General features: G+C 45.9%; 1 protein-coding gene across 7 annotated transcripts in view; it reads right to left on the reverse strand.

The window, feature by feature from the left end:
* LOC145355077 (neuronal-specific septin-3-like) overlaps positions 1-15,777 on the reverse strand; it is a 392,555-nt gene that overhangs the window by 83,521 nt on the left and 293,257 nt on the right. For all 7 annotated transcript variants that reach the window (XM_080206915.1, XM_080206917.1, XM_080206919.1 and 4 more), the window contains one exon: positions 6,476-6,604. In XM_080206915.1, the coding sequence (XP_080063041.1) occupies positions 6,476-6,604 (129 nt within the window). The remainder of the gene's footprint in view (positions 1-6,475; positions 6,605-15,777) is intronic.

The following is a 15,777-nucleotide window of genomic DNA, read 5'->3' on the forward strand; positions in this document are numbered from 1 at the left end:
TGAGGAAAAATTGAGCAAATTGGGGCTGTTTTCCCTTGAAAGATGGCAACTGAGGGGAGATCTAATAGACGTATATAGATCATGAAGGGTATAGATAAACAGTGGTAAGCTTTTTCCTATGTTGGAAACGCACATTACAAGGGGCCACGGGCTTAGGGTGAGGGGGGCGAGGTATAATTCGGATGTGAGAGGGAGGTTTTTCACACAGAGGGTAGTGGGCGTATGGAATGCTCTGCCAAGCAAGGTGGTGAAGGCAGGCACGTTGGAGTTGTTTAAGAGTAGCTTAGACAAGCACATGAGCGGGTTGGAGATGGAGGGATATAGGAGATTGTTTTAAATAAGGTTCAGGAGCCTTGGGACATCCCTGGTAATGTATAAGGATGTGGATGATACTGATGTTTTTCTCTTTTAATTCACAGGTGCTTCGGTCCGCCTTGTTGTCCAACGAGGGGCATACACGCGGTGGGTCGTACGAGGGCTGCTCTTGGTTGTTTCGAGAATAGCCTAGTACTTCATGTCATTAGCGTACACTTAAACTGGACCAGATGCTGGGCAACACGACAGCTCAGTGAATATCACTGTTTGCTGTGTAGACACATGGATTTGGGCTGGTGTCTGTGGGAGTTTGCACATTCTCCCCATGCTTGCGTGGGTTTTCTCCGGTTTCCTCCCACACCCCAAAGATGTGCTATTAGGCTGATTGGTTGAATAAATTGTCCCTAAATTAGTCTTCCCTCAATGCGGAATGCCATAAGCATAGACAAGGGTCATGGGTGGAGGGGGGACTCGTAATGTTAAAATGGCGGCGTTAGCTCGTTGGGCCGAAGGGCCTGTTTCCCAGGCTGTTTCGTTCTTTGTTCTTTAGGATTGTTGTCAGTGCAGGCTTAAGGGCCAGATGGCCTCCTTCTGCATTGTAGGGATTCTATGATTCTTTGATTGTTAAAAGTAGACATGAATGTACAGAAAAAGTGCACAAACTCAAGAAAAAGTGTATAAACACATCGAAATTGTCAAGAGAACTACCTGAGGGAGATATCAACAGAACTGTCAAAGGGAACTGTCATGACATTTAAACCTCCTGCTATTTAAATATTTGAAAACCTTTTTTGGGTTTATTTATCAGTGTCACAAGTAAACTTACATTAACACTGCAATGAATTACTCTGAAAATCCCCTGGTCACCACAAACCGGCACCTGTTCGGGTACACTGTGGGAGAATTTAGCATGGCCAATGCAGCTAACCAGCACATCTTCCGGACTGTGGGAGGAAACCACAGCATGCAGAGAAAACCCATGCAGACACGGGGAGAACATGCCGACTCTGTGCAGACAGTCACCCAAGCTGGGAATTAAACCCAGGTCTCGGGTACTGTGAGGCAACAGTGCTAACCACTGTTTCTGTGGGTGGCAGCAATGAATTTCATTGTCACCTGCACCCTGGAACAAAAATCGGAACTTCCAGAGCAGAGAACAGAGAGGGCTAAGTGAGGACATGATTGAGGTATATAAGATTATGAGGGGAATGGGCAACAGTGTGAGTAAGGAGTTCTCCTTGCTTGAGGGGTCAATCATGTTGAAGGATAAGGAGCTGGAGGGAATTTGAGAAAAAACTTTTTCACTCAGACGGTGATGGGAATCTGGAATATACTGCCTGGGAAGGCAGTGGAGGCTGGAAACCTTATAACAGTTAAAAAATATGTCGATGAGCACTTGAAATATCATAACATTCACGGATATGGGATAAATGCAGGAAAATGGGATTCGTGCACTGTTAGTGGTAGACATTATGAAATTATTGTAATTTATATTAATGATTTGGATGAGAATTTAGGAGGCATGGTTAGTGAGTTTGCAGATGACACCAAAATTGGTCGCATAGTGGACAGTGGAGAAGGTTATCTTGGATTGCAACGGGATCTGGATCAATTTGGCCAGTGGGCTGATGAATGGCAGATGGAGTTTAATTTAGATAAATGCAAAGTGATGCATTTTGGTAGATTGAACCAGGGCAGGGCAGTTAATGGTCGGGCACTGGGGAGAGTTACAGAACAAAGAGATCTAGGGGTACAGGTTCATAGCTCCTTGAAAATGGAATCACAGGTGGACAGAGTGGTAAAGAATGCTTGGTTCAGTATGCTTAGTTTCATCGGTCAGAACACTGAATACAGGAGTTGGAATGTCTTGTTGAAGTTCTACAAGACATTGGTAAGGCCACACTTGGAATACTGTGTGCAATTCTGGTCACCCTATTATAGAAAGGATATTATTAAACTAGAAAAAGAGTGCAGAAGAGATTTACTAGGATGCTACTGGGACTTGATGGTTTGCGTTATAAGGAAAGGCTGGATAGACTGGGACATTTTCCTCTGGAGCATAGAAGGCTGAGGGATGATCTCAGGAGGGGCATTGATCAGCTAGATAGTCAATATCATTTCCCAAAGGTAGGGGAGTCTAAAACTAGAGAGTATAGGTTTAAGGTGAGAAGGGAGAGATATAAAAGGGTTCAGAGGGGCAATTTTTTCACATAGAGGGTGGTGAGTGTCTGGAACAAGCTGCTAGAGGTAGTAGTAGAGGCAGGAAACTTTTGCCTTTTAAAAAGCGTTTAGACAGTTACATGGGTAAGAAGGGTATAGAGGATATGGGTCAAACGCAGGCAATTGGGACTAGCTTAGGTGTTTTAAAAAAAGGGGCGGCATGGACAAGTTGGAACGAAGGGCTTGTTTCCATGCTGTAAACCTCTATGACCCTGTATTATCGATGCAGACTTGATGGGCCAAAGGGCCTTTTCTGCACTGTATGACTCTATCGGCTGGCAGCCAAATCTTTCAGTCCTATCGCTGTCAATAAGCTTTCCCCATGTTCTCACCCCCTGCTGTTGGAAACTGGCGGGGAGGGGTCCCTGTCAGCAGGAACAGAAAATCCCACTTGTGGGAAAGGCTGGAAAACCGCCAGCCCAGGGTGTGTTAACCAACGTGACACTTCTAGCGCAGACCGAGTGCATGCATGCCAGAATGATCCTTCTCTCCCGGCCCAAGATGTCTCTTCCAATCAACCATGTACCCTCAAACATAGCTAGACAAGATGTAAAGAGACACAATAACACAGAAGCGGAACACAACAACATTTTTTTGTACAACACCATTATGTAGGATGCCAAGTGGATTAAACAACTCCTTAAAACAACTGCTCCAAAGCATGCTTTGCAGAAATACAGGATTTGTCAGGAACATGAAGAAAACAATTAAGGTTTTTAAATTTACAATTGCCCTGATGTTTCCTCTACTTACAAAGCCAACGATTGTGTTGGCAAAGAGAGCACCCTGCCCTCGATGGCAACCTGTGTCAGCATTCATCGCCAACAGGTCAAATAAAGCACAGGTCAGATGGAGAGTAAAGCTTCCTCGTCTGTGATCCCGTAACCTCTTTGATTCCCAGCCTCAGGGCAGTATCTCAGGAACAGTGTGATTTAACTTCCCTCTCGTTCCCACATCACTGATTAGAAAGCCCCTCTCAGTGAGATTTGGCGCCAGTTTGCGCTCAAAAGGAACTGGGTCCAGTCACACACACCAACACAATCTTCAGAGAGGAGACTTTAATCATCAGTGCACAAACAATTGGAACTTGAGGTGTTATGAATGAGGTGGCAGTGCGGTAACGCGCCGAGTCGGAATTCTCCGACCTCGCCTGCAATTGGGATTCTCCAGTCCCGCTGCTGCGGAAGGAGATTTGGCTGAGTGCCAAATTCTCCATTCTTGCTGGCAGCCGCAGCCGTATGCAAGGCTGGAGAATCCCGGCCAGGGTGTGGGTCCGATCTCTGTGTCTCAGCTTATGAGTCGGCTACTTCTGATAGCCTTTGAGGCAAGCGAAAACTTTTACCTTCCTCACTTTTGTCCATGTTCCTCCCCACTCCTCAACTTCAACCCCTGCCCCCCTTCCCCTTTCTTACTCCTACGTATTTGGTATTCATTCACTCCTGTCTCTTGTCACTTAGCTCTCTCTACACATACAATCCTGGTGACACTTGTGCCATTAGTCATGGGGTTGGTTACATTCGGAATGTAGGCCATTCGGCCCCTTGAGCACACTCCGCCATTAAACTAGATCATGGTTGGTCATCTATAAGACCATAAGACATAGAGCAGAATTTGTCCACTCCGCCCATTGAGTCTGCTCTGCCATCCAATCATGGCTGATACTTTTCTCTTCCCCTTTCTCCTGCTACCTCAACGCCATTTTCCTAAACTTTCCCATTTCCCTTGATATCGTTCATATCTAGAAAATTGATTGCTGACTTGAACATACTCACTGACTGAGCCTCCACACTCCTTTGGTGGAGACAATTCCAAAGATTCATCCCCCTCTGACTGAAAATATTCGTCCTCATCTAATTCCTAACTAGAGGGCAGCACTGTGGCCCAGAGGTTAGTACTGCTGCCTCACAGCACCAGGAACCTGCGTTCGATTCCAGCCTCAGGTCACTTTCTATGTGGAGTTTGCACATTCTCCCCATGTCTGTGAGGGTTTCCTCCGGGTGCTCCGGTTTCCTCTCACAATCTAAAGACGTGTGGGTTAGGTTGATTGGCCATGCTAAATTGACCCTAATGTCAGGGGATAAGCAGGTAAATGAGGGTTGCGGGAATAGAGCCTGGATGGGATTGTGGTCGCTACAGACTTGATGAGCCGAATGGCCTCCTTCTGTACTGGAGGGATTCTATGATTCTAAATAGCCTATCACTTATTCTGAGAGAGTGCCTCCTGGTTTTAGACTCACCAACCAGGGCAAACACCCCTCCCTGCATCTACCTTCTTGAATCCTGGAAGAATTGTGTGTGTTTGAATGAGATCACCCCTCATGCATCAATATCTCCTCAGAGAACAATCTTACCATCCCAGGGAACAGTCTGGTGAACCCTTGCCACCTTCAGTGGGACTGGAAGATCCCAACGGCAGGAAGAACCAGCAAATTCCACCTTAATAGTGGAATATTCCAGCCACGCTTGTCCCAGACTGGAAAATCCAACTCGAGGTCAATGGATCTTTGTTTGGTTGGTGTTCCACCCGCTATGATTCCTGTGGTAGGCGGGACGGGGAATTTCCTCCCTCTGTGCCCAGTATCTCATCCTTTATAATAGATTTTCCCGACCCCTGATATCCGGCTAGCAGCTCTGTAGTCCCTTATTTTCTCTCTCCCCCCTTTCTTAAAAAGTGGGGCTAATCTGCAGGAACAGTTCCAGAACCTGAAGCATCACGGAGAAGCCAGTCTCAACTTATTTCCACCTTTAACTTGGTCATTTGAATCAGAGATGAATATGATACGAATAAGGGCGGCACAATGGTTAGCACTGCTGCCTCACAGCGCCAGGGACTCAAGTTCAATTTCAGCCCTGGGTCACCGTCTGCATGTTTTCCCTGTGTCTGCGTGGGCTTCCGGGTACTCCAGTTTCCCCCCACAGCCCAAAGATGCGCAGGTTAGATTGATTGGCCATGCTAAATTGTCCCAAGAAGTGTAGGTTAGAGGGATTAGCGGAGTAAATGTGTAGGGTTATGGGATGGGGCGGGGGGGGCAGGATTGGCCTGGGTAAGATACTCTATTGGAGAGTCAGTGCAGACTGAATGGGCTGAATGGCCTCCTTCTGCACGATAAGGATTCTATGATTCTAACAACCCATGACAAAATAATACTTTTGAACGGATGCCTGATTAACTATCTGTCATGTTAACAAAAGTTAAAGTTTATTGATTAGTGTCACAAGTTGGCTTACATTAACACTGCAATGAAATGAATGTGAAAATCCTCTAATCGCCACATTCTGGCACCTGTTGGGTACACTGAGGAAGAATTTAGCACGACCAATGCACCTAACCAGCGCATTTTTCAGGTAGTGGAGAGAAACTGGAGCACCCGGAGGAAACCCACGCAGACACAGGGAGAATGTGCAGACTCCACACAGACAGTGACCCAAGCCAGGAAGAACCCTGGGTCCCTGGCGCTGCAAGGCAGCAGTGCTAATCACTGTACCACCGTGCCATCCTCAAAAGTTAACGTCTTTCACTAAAGCGATGACCGATGAATAAAATAGCTTGCTTCAAATTTTAGTGCAGACAAAAATATATTCCTATGGGGTAAATATTCCCAGAATTTTTCAACAGAACTGCTGAAAGTTTGTAAACGGCAGGACTCAATGTGCCCATATCGAATTCCTACATCTGGTATTTCAACAGAGGTGTTAACCTGTTTATTTTAAGTGGGTCAAGGATCTTTGTTAATGGAGAGCGGAATTTGAGACAAGTATGTTGGTTCTTGTAAGATAACATCAGTCACAGTGATTTCTAGTTCCGTATCTCTGGTGTAGAATTGGCTTTGTTATTACCATCGGTATTGCATTATGGCGCAGAGCTCCATAGCAATAAGTCACAACACAGAAACGTCCCGCAGCCCGGTAAGGCGGAAGTGTGGCTTTGGGTGAGACTTACTGTGACTGATCGTCTGTAGCTCCACAGTCCTGGGGATCTTTTCCACAAAGTTGGGTGTGCAAGCCTTCCGGCTGACTTTCGATTTGAACAGGGTGTTCACCAGCGTTGACTTTCCGAGTCCACTTTCACCTGGAGTGAGAGAGAAGGCGATGCTTAAAGATGAGCAGCAGCTTTACTTCCCTTAAACAATGCTAGAGGGTGTGACCTTACCGGCGGCTCACACTATGCTCCCGCTGCAGTGAGGTCAGAGAATGTGGCGCCCAGCCAAATCCCTGTTCGCTGCAGCGGGATGGGAAAATCTGCCAGCGTGAATGGTGGTGACATTCTGGCCAGAGAGATTTAGCTTTTCGGAACTGAGTGATAAAAATCAGTAAGAAGTCTGACAACACCAGGTTTAAGTCCAACCAATCAAATCAGAACAGAACTGCAGACGTTAATGCTCTGATACCAATTGAGACTTAAGTATAATAGTGCTTGCCAAAATTTTATAGTTAGTGCAATCATAGAATCCCTATGGTGCAGAAAGAGGCCATTCAGCCCATCGAGCCTGTACCGATAACAATCCCATCTTAGCCCTATCCACATACCCGATATTTTTACCCTGTTAATCTCCCTAACATTAAGGTGCAACCTCAGCGTGGCTAATCAATCTAACCTGCACATCTTTGGACTATGAAAGGAAACTGGAGCACCAGGAGGAAACCCACGCAGACACGGGGAGAGCATGCAAACGCCATACAGTCATCTGAATTCAGGTCCCTGGCGCCATGAGGCAGCAGTGCTAACCACTGTGCCACCGTGCCACCCTGATCAGTTCTCCCTGTGTCTGTGTGGGTTTCCTTTGGGTTCTCCAGTTTCCTCCCATGCTCCAAAGACGTGCAGGTTAGATGGATTGGCTGTGATAAATTGACCCTAGTGTCAGTAGGATTAGCAGGGTGAATGTTTTGGGGTTACGGGAGTAGAGCCTGGGTGGGACTGTGGTGGGTATAGATTTGATAGGCCAAATGGCCTTCTTCTGTACTGTAGGGATTCTATGATTTTATGAAGTAGGCTTATATTAACACTGCAATGAAGTTATTATGAAAATTCCCTAGTTGCTATACTCTGACGCAGGTTCAGGTACAGTGAGGGACAATTTAGCATAGCCAGTACATTTAACCACCACGTCTTTCAGGCTGTGGGAGGAAACTGGAGTAACCAGAGGGAACCCATACAGACACGAGGAGAATGTGCAGACTCCGCACGGATAGTGACCCAAGTCGGGAATTGAACCCGAGTCCCTGGTGCTGTGAGGCAGTGTTGCTAACCAGTGTACCACCTTGCCGATGGACCGAATGGCCTCCTTCTGCATTGTAGGGATTCTATGCATCTATAAAAAATCTTAAAAATATGATTGAGGCACTCACTGCATGGCAGGCAGCCTTAAACACTAGGGGCCAGTAATTAATATTTCACCAGGGCTATGAAAAACTACTAATTATATTCAAAGAGCAACATGCAATACTTAATTAACCTAATCTTTAATATTGTTCCTGCTCGTCGTTTAGTCACTTTGTTACCAACACCTCCAGTTGTCATCAAACCCATTGGTTTCTCTGGAGCTTCAGCCAACTCAAGAACTGGCTCCCGTAAGCACAATCTTTGATATCACTCTGAGAATGTACTCAATTTGATTTTTTCCGGGGATTCCTGTATTTATCTCAATTCCCCTCAGTTCAGGTCACGTTGTCACCACTATCCCATTAATTTAAGAGACTTGCAGCTAAATTTCGGAAAGGGTCCAAATGCTCACACAGTCCTGGATTACGGTGGCCCACTGGTTAGCACTGCTGCTTCATGGTGCCAGGGACCTGGGTTTGGTTCCAGCCTTGGCTGACTGTGCAGAATTTGCACATTCTCCCCATATAAAATAATTGACAGAACCATCAGGAGCGTACACACACACAGAGATCTGGGAGGACAGGTCCATAAATCATTAAAAGTGACAGCACAAGTGGAAAAGGTGGTGAAGAAAGTATGTGACATGCTTGCCTTCCTTGGATGGGGCATTGAGTATAAAAGTTGGCAAACTATGTTATGGTTGTATGAAACGTTGGTTAAGGCCACATTTTGGAAGACTGTGTCCAATTTTGGTCGCCTCATTACCAGAAGGACGGGGAGGCTTTGGAGAGAGTACAGACAAAGTTTACCAGGATGTTGCCTGGTATGGAGGGTATTAGCTATGAGAAGAGATTAAATAAACTGGGATTGTTCCTCCTGGAAAGATGGAGTTTGAAGGGCGAACTGATAGAAGTTTATAAAATTATGAGGGGTATAGATAGGGTGAACAGTTGGAAGCTTTTTCCCAGGGCAGAAATGACAATTACAAGGGGACACAAGTTCAAGGTAGGAGGGGAAAGGTTCAGTGGAGATGTGTGGAGGGAAGTTTTTTACACAGAGGGTGGTGGGGGCTGGGAATGCACTGGAATGCTGAGGTAGTTGAGGCAGTTATGTGAGTGACATTTAAGACTTTTCTGGATAGACACATGAACAAATGGGGAATGGAGGTATGTAAGCGATTGGACTAGATAGGTAAACACATCGGTGCAGGCTTGGGGTGCCGAAGGGCTTGTTCCTGTGCTGTACTGTTCTTTGCTCTTTATTTGTGTCTGTGTGGGTTTCCTCCCACACTCCAAAGATTTGCAGGTTAGGTTGATTGGCCATGCTAAAATTGCCCCTTAATGTCAGGGGGATTAAGGAGGTAAATACATGGCATAACTGGGATGGGGCCTGGTGGGATTGCTGTTGGCGCTGGTTCAATGGACCAAATGGTCTCTTACTGCACTGTAGGGATTCTATGATATCAGAATGTGTAAAACAATCAGCGCTCTGAATTTCTATTTAGGATAAAATCTTTCCTTCATATGCTTTCAACAAAATAATCAGTGCTAACATAGTCAGGCTCTTGAAGCTTGACACTTAAACACGGCTTGTTATCATTTCTCAACCGTTAGTCCCTGACAGCTCCATCGTAATTCAATAAAATCTGGATCACATCCTTTCCACAGCAGCAAGCCCTGTTTCACAACTCATAAAACAGCACTTCCACATTCACTATCACTGTGTTTGTCCTTTACTTTCCATACACCCCAGAGTAGAGCTTCCACCTTTGTTGCTACAAGATACAGAGGCTGAGGAGAAATCTCTTCACCCAGTGGATGTTAAACGGGGAGGGTGAAGAGGCAGAAACCCTCATTGTATTTAAAAGAATGCTTGGGGCAGGATTTTACCATACCCCTCCACAAAACCTAGCAGTGGAGACGGTTCTCCATTGACCACTAATGGGATCTTCCAGTCCCACCCGTTTCAGCTGGCACAGAACCGAGGGGCTGAATGGCCTCTATAACTGGTCCATATTTCTAAAAATACACGTAATGCAAGGCAACGTGAAACACTGTGGCCAGAATTCTCCGGCCGTTCACACCGGCGGGATTCTCTGGCCCTGCAGGCAGCGCACCCCCACTGATGTCACCCCATACCAGCTTTCCGCTGGAGTGGGCTGCCATCAATAGAAATTCCCTTTGACAGCAGCGGGACCAGAGAATCCCAGCGCTGGCAAACAACATGCCACCTCCCACCAGTGGGAACCCAGAGAATCTCTCCCCTTAACCTCTCCCCAAAATGTAATCTAAATGGAATATGAATTAATCTAGCCAATGAGCAGCCTTCTATAATTCACTTTCGGTTTGGACATTTTACAGTCCTTTCACTTGTGTCATGGCAACGTAATAAAAAATACCCTGGAATTAAGAATCTACATTGAAACTATTGTCGATTGTTGGAAAATCCCACAAATGTACTTGAGGGAAGGAAATTTACCGTCCTTACCTGGTCTGGTCTACACCTGAGCCCAGAGCCACTGCAAGGTGGTTGACTCTCAACTGCCCTCTGAAATGGTCTAGCAAGCCACTCAGTTCAAGGGCAACTAGGGATGGGCTATAAATGCTGGCCCAGCCAGTGATGCCCATGTCCCACAAATTAATAAAAGAAAGGATTAGATCTCTGTATCCATAATATTCACTACAATGAAAACCTGAAGCTCCAACAAATTATTTCCAACTTGGCTCGTCTCTTTCCTTTTGCTTTACAAGTGCAGTTTTTACTCGACCTGTTGTTTAAGTAAGTAATACATTTGCCTCCTGTGATTTATAAAGGAGCTGCCATGTCTCCTTTACTTAACCTTTGACCAGTCCCTGGGTCGCTGATTTATTTTCCTCATTGTTCCTCGTTGCGAAACGCAATTCAATCAGATTCCAGTCGAACTACTTGTTGCTGGACACTTAAAACAATTACCAAATCCACTCATCATAATGTGCCCCGCTGATTATATCACGGAGTACAGGGATCCTGAAATCCCAGCAAGCATTTTTCAAGCAAATTACTTTCTTATCGGGTTGCAATATTGTGAACTGCACCTAAGAGTAATCGGCATCATATCAATAGGTCTACTGTGTCAATGAACAAGGAGAGAGAGAGAGAGAGAGAGTTTTAAGAGTGGAAAGTCATGATTTACACCCATAGTTCACTGAACATCGCAAGCCCTCTATTCGATTTAGTCATGGAAAGGTCAGAGTTCTGGCAACACTTTTAAGAGGCAACATACATCAGCTCTTTCCTTCCAAAGTTTATTTATTAATGTCACAAGTAGGCTTACATTAACACTGCAATAAAGTTACTGGGAAAATCCCCTACTCGCCACACTTAGGCACCTGTTTGGGTACACTGATGGAGAATTTAGCATGGCCAATGCACCTAAACAGCGCGTCTTTTGGACTCTGAGAGGAAGCCAGAGCACCCGGAGAAAACCCACGCAGACAGAAGGAGAATGTGCAAACTCTGCACAGATAGTGATCCAAGTCGGGAACATAAGAACATAAGAAATAGGAGCAGGAGTAGGCCATCTAGCCCTTCGAGCCTGCCCCGCCATTCTATAAGATCATGGCTGATCTGTCGTGTCTCAGTTCCACATTCCCGCCCTCTCCCCATAACCCTTAATCCCCTCGCTTATCAAAAACCCATCAACCCGCGTCTTAAAAATATTTAGCGAGGCAGCCTCCACCACCTCAACGGGCAGAGAATTCCAGAGATTCACCACCCTTTGAGTGAAGAAGTTCCTCCTCAACTCCGTTCTAAACCGCCCCCCCTTTATCTTGAGGCTGTGCCCCCTAGTCCTACTGTCTTTTCTGAGCGGGAAGAGTCTCTCCACCTCTATCCTATCCATCCCATTCATCATCTTATACGTCTCAATGAGATCTCCCCTCATTCTTCTAAACTCTAACGAGTACAAGCCTAGTTTATTCAGCCTCTCCTTGTAGCTCAACCCCCTCAACTCTGGTATCAGCCTAGTAAACCTCCTCTGCACTCCCTCCAAGGCCAAAATATCCTTGCGTAAGTACAGCGCCCAAAACTGCACACAGTACTCCTGCTGCGGCCTCACCAATGCCCTATACAGCCGCAGCAAGACCTCCCTACTTTTACATTCAATCCCCCTCTCTATGAAGGCCAGCATCCTATTCGCCTTCCTGACCACCTGCTGCACCTGCAGGCTGGGTTTTTGCGACTCATGCACAAGGACCCCGAGGTCCCTCTGCACCATCGCCTGGCGCTGTGAGGCAGCACTGCTAACCACTGTGCTGCCCTGATGATGGACTGAATGGCCTTCTTCTGCCCTGTAGGATTCCTATGATTCTATAAAAATATCATAAAAATGTGATTGAGGCACTCACTGCATGGTAGGCATACATAAACACTAGGGCCAGTAATTACTATTTCACCAGGGCTATGGAAAACTATTAATTATATTCAAAGAGTAACACGTGATACTTAATGAACCTGATCTTTAATATTATTCCTGCTAGACTTTTGGCAGTAACTGTTTAAACACCTCCAGTCTCGCCCAGGCCCTATTCCCGTAACCCCACATACTTACCCTACTAATCCCCCTGACGCTAAGGCAATTTAATATGGTCAATCAACCTAACCCACACATCTTGGTACCGTGGAAGGAAACCAGAGTACCCGGAGGAATCCAAGCGGACACAGGGAGAGTGTGCATACTCTACACAGATGGTGACCCAAGCCAGGAATTGAACGCGGGTTCCTGGCGCTGTGAGGCAGCGGTGCTAACCACTGTGTCACCCTGCCACTCTGCGTGGCGAGGAGCGTAGCAACCAGCTATGCTATCCAAAAGAGCAAACCCTGTAAGATATGCCCAAATTTCCCGCACCACACAGCGTGGGAACTGCCTCATAGGCATGAAAGAAAACCCGGAAAAAAGGCAAATTTATCAATCACAGCAAGGAGACTTAATACATTATTAAACGCTGGCGCTTTATGTAATTCAGGCCACTGCAGTGAAAAACTCAGACTCACTGCCAAGCCCAACATAAAATATTCTAGGCTACGGTACTGTTTATGCATGGAGACTTTAAATGAGAGTATGGAACATTAGAATGTTTAGAATAAATACTCCAGTTAAGTTTTGGGGTAGGGTGAAGGCGTCGCGTAGAACTTTAACTGGCTGATGTCCTCACTTTCAACAGGAAGCATGTCAGAGCATTCAACAAGCTAGAACTGAACAGACAAGCCAGCCACACTCTGACCTAAAATCTGCCCTTTTAATGTGCTCTGAAGTCATTCTCTCAAACAGCAGTAAGTAGAACGGAATAATTAATTGTAAGAGCTTTTAATTTATGTGCATTGCATTTATCTCCTGTCCACATTTTAATATAAATGATTATTCTGACTAACTTTCTTGTATAAAGTGAGTTTATCTAGATAGGACTGATGAAATCTCAGCACGTTGGAATGATCATAGAATCTCTACAGCGCAGGAAGATGTCATCATCGAAACTGCACTGACTCTCCGACAGTGTCTTACCCAGACCTGCTGCCCTGCTCTACCTCTGTAACTCTGCACATTCGCCATGCTTAATCCATCTAACCTACACATCTTGGGTTACGGAGGGCCAATTTAGCATGGCCAATTCACCTAACCTGCACATCTTTGGACATTAAGGGGAAATTTAGCATGACCAATCCACCTAACCTGCTCACTTTTGGACACTATGTGGCAATTTAGCATGGCCAATTTGCCTAACCTGCTCACTTTTGAACACTATATGGCAATTTAGCATGGCCAATCCATCTAACCTGCATGCCTTGGACATTAAGGGGCAATTTAGCATGGCCAATCCATCTAACATTTGGAGTGTGGGAGGAAACTGGAGCACCAGGGGGAAACCCACGCAGACACAGAAAGAAAGTGCAAACTCCACACAGAGTCACCCAATGAACCTGGGTCCTTGGCACTGTGAGGCAGCAGTGCTAACCACTGTGCCACCATGCCCGCCCCTGGACTGACTAAATTCACGAAACTGGCAAGATAAGATGAGGAGAGCCATAACTAGCTGTGAGCAGTAAAGTGTACATACAGGCGTGAGCCCTTGTCAAATTCTCCACAATTTATGAATAACTGAATGATAATTAGTACTCAGTATTACTGTAAATGCTACATTTACAGGGGAAGGAAGGGAATGAAAGATAATCATCACAGAAAATTATTGGGTAAGCAGTTTCGATAAAGAATCATTCTGCATAAGGTCATTATTGCCTGTTACCAATGACAAACTATTTCCAAGAATTGACAACTGTTGCTACTGCTTTCTTTTTCTCATTTACTCCTGAAGGAAAACGTGGCTCTATTCAAAGAACAGAGAGGTTCCTGCAGTGTCAGGGAATAAAGGTATGTCTCAACTAATAAAACCAAGGTACATTTATGTAGCACCTTCAATGCAATAAAACACTCAATACACTTCGCAGAAATTTGACACACTTGAGGAGATGTCACGACAGATGACCAAAAACTTGGTCAGAAACGTCCATTTTTAAGGAATGTCTGAAAGGTAGAAAGGGAGGGAATTCTGAGCTTTTGTGTCAAGGCAGCTAAAGACAAGTTGACATCGAAACAAAAAAGAAAGAACAAAGAAAATTATAGTACAGGAACAGGCCCTTTGGCCTCCAAGCCTGCAACAACCTTGTTGCCCAACCGAACTAAAGCCTTTCCCCTGAATATCCCTCTATTCCCATTCTATTCATGTATAAAGAACAAAGCAAAACATAGGAAGCAGGAGCAGGCCATTTTGCCCTTTGAGCCTGCTCTGCCGTTAATTATGACCATGGCTGATCATCCAACTCAATATCCTGATCCAGCTTTCCCCCCATAACCCTTGATCCCTTCAGCCCTAAGAATTATATTTAATTTCATCTTGAAATCACACAACGTTTGGCCTCAACCACATTCTGTGGTAGTAAATTCCACACATTCACCACTCTATGGGCGAAGAAATTTCTCCTCACCTCAGTCCTAAAAGGTTTATCCCTTAGTGGTTAGCACTGCTGCCTCATAGCGCCAGGGACCTGGGTTCAATTCCAGCTTCGGGTTACTGTTTGTGTGGAGCTTGCATGTTCTCCCTGTGTCTGCGTGCGTTTTCTTCGGGTGGTTTCCTCCCACACTCCAAAGATATGCAGGTTAGGTTGATTGGCCATGTTAAATTGACCCTAGTGTCAGGGGATTAGCAGGGTAAGTATGTGGGATTACAATGATAGGGCCTGGGTAGGATTGTGGTCGGTGCAAGTTTGATGGGCCGAATGGCCTCCCTCTGCACTGTAGGGATTCTATGATTACTCACAAACTATGACCCCTAGTTCCTCCATGGGGTGGCGTGTTTGCCCCCACGGCCCTTGTCCAGTTCCATTCTTCCCTGAGTGGTGTAGTGGACCACAACACAGCAGGAAACCTCGAGGGGTCAAACCGCCGGGCACGCAGCCAATCGGCCAAGCAAAGAACCGGAACCTTCATAAGGCCGACGGCCTACTCAATGGTGGTCCCTGCGCTGAGCTGGACAGCGGTTATATTGCTCCTGTACCTCACTTGTAGAACTTTGCACTGGAGTCAGCGGCAGCCACTGCTCTCTCAGTTCACCAGGAGGCTATCCATGAAGGATGTGTGGTGGAATGAATGGCCACGGACAGTGCAGCATCTGTGAATGGCTCTGAGAGAACGCTGAAGGAAGCGCCTTCAATGGCTGCATGCCGGCTGCAGGTTTAATGGGCGGAAACTCTTCCCATTAATGAATTTTCCGGTCGGAGGCAATAAGGCTTTGATGGCAACATGAGCACAGTCAATCACTTTCTGCACCTGAGGGAATTCTGCCACTGATGCCATTTGGTCCAACCATAATCCCACCCAGGCCCTATCCCAT

Source organism: Carcharhinus amblyrhynchos, chromosome 18 (genome assembly GCF_965287045.1).
Source record: "Carcharhinus amblyrhynchos chromosome 18, sCarAmb.v2.hapA, whole genome shotgun sequence".
In the NCBI taxonomy this organism is placed as follows: Eukaryota; Metazoa; Chordata; class Chondrichthyes; order Carcharhiniformes; family Carcharhinidae; genus Carcharhinus; species Carcharhinus amblyrhynchos.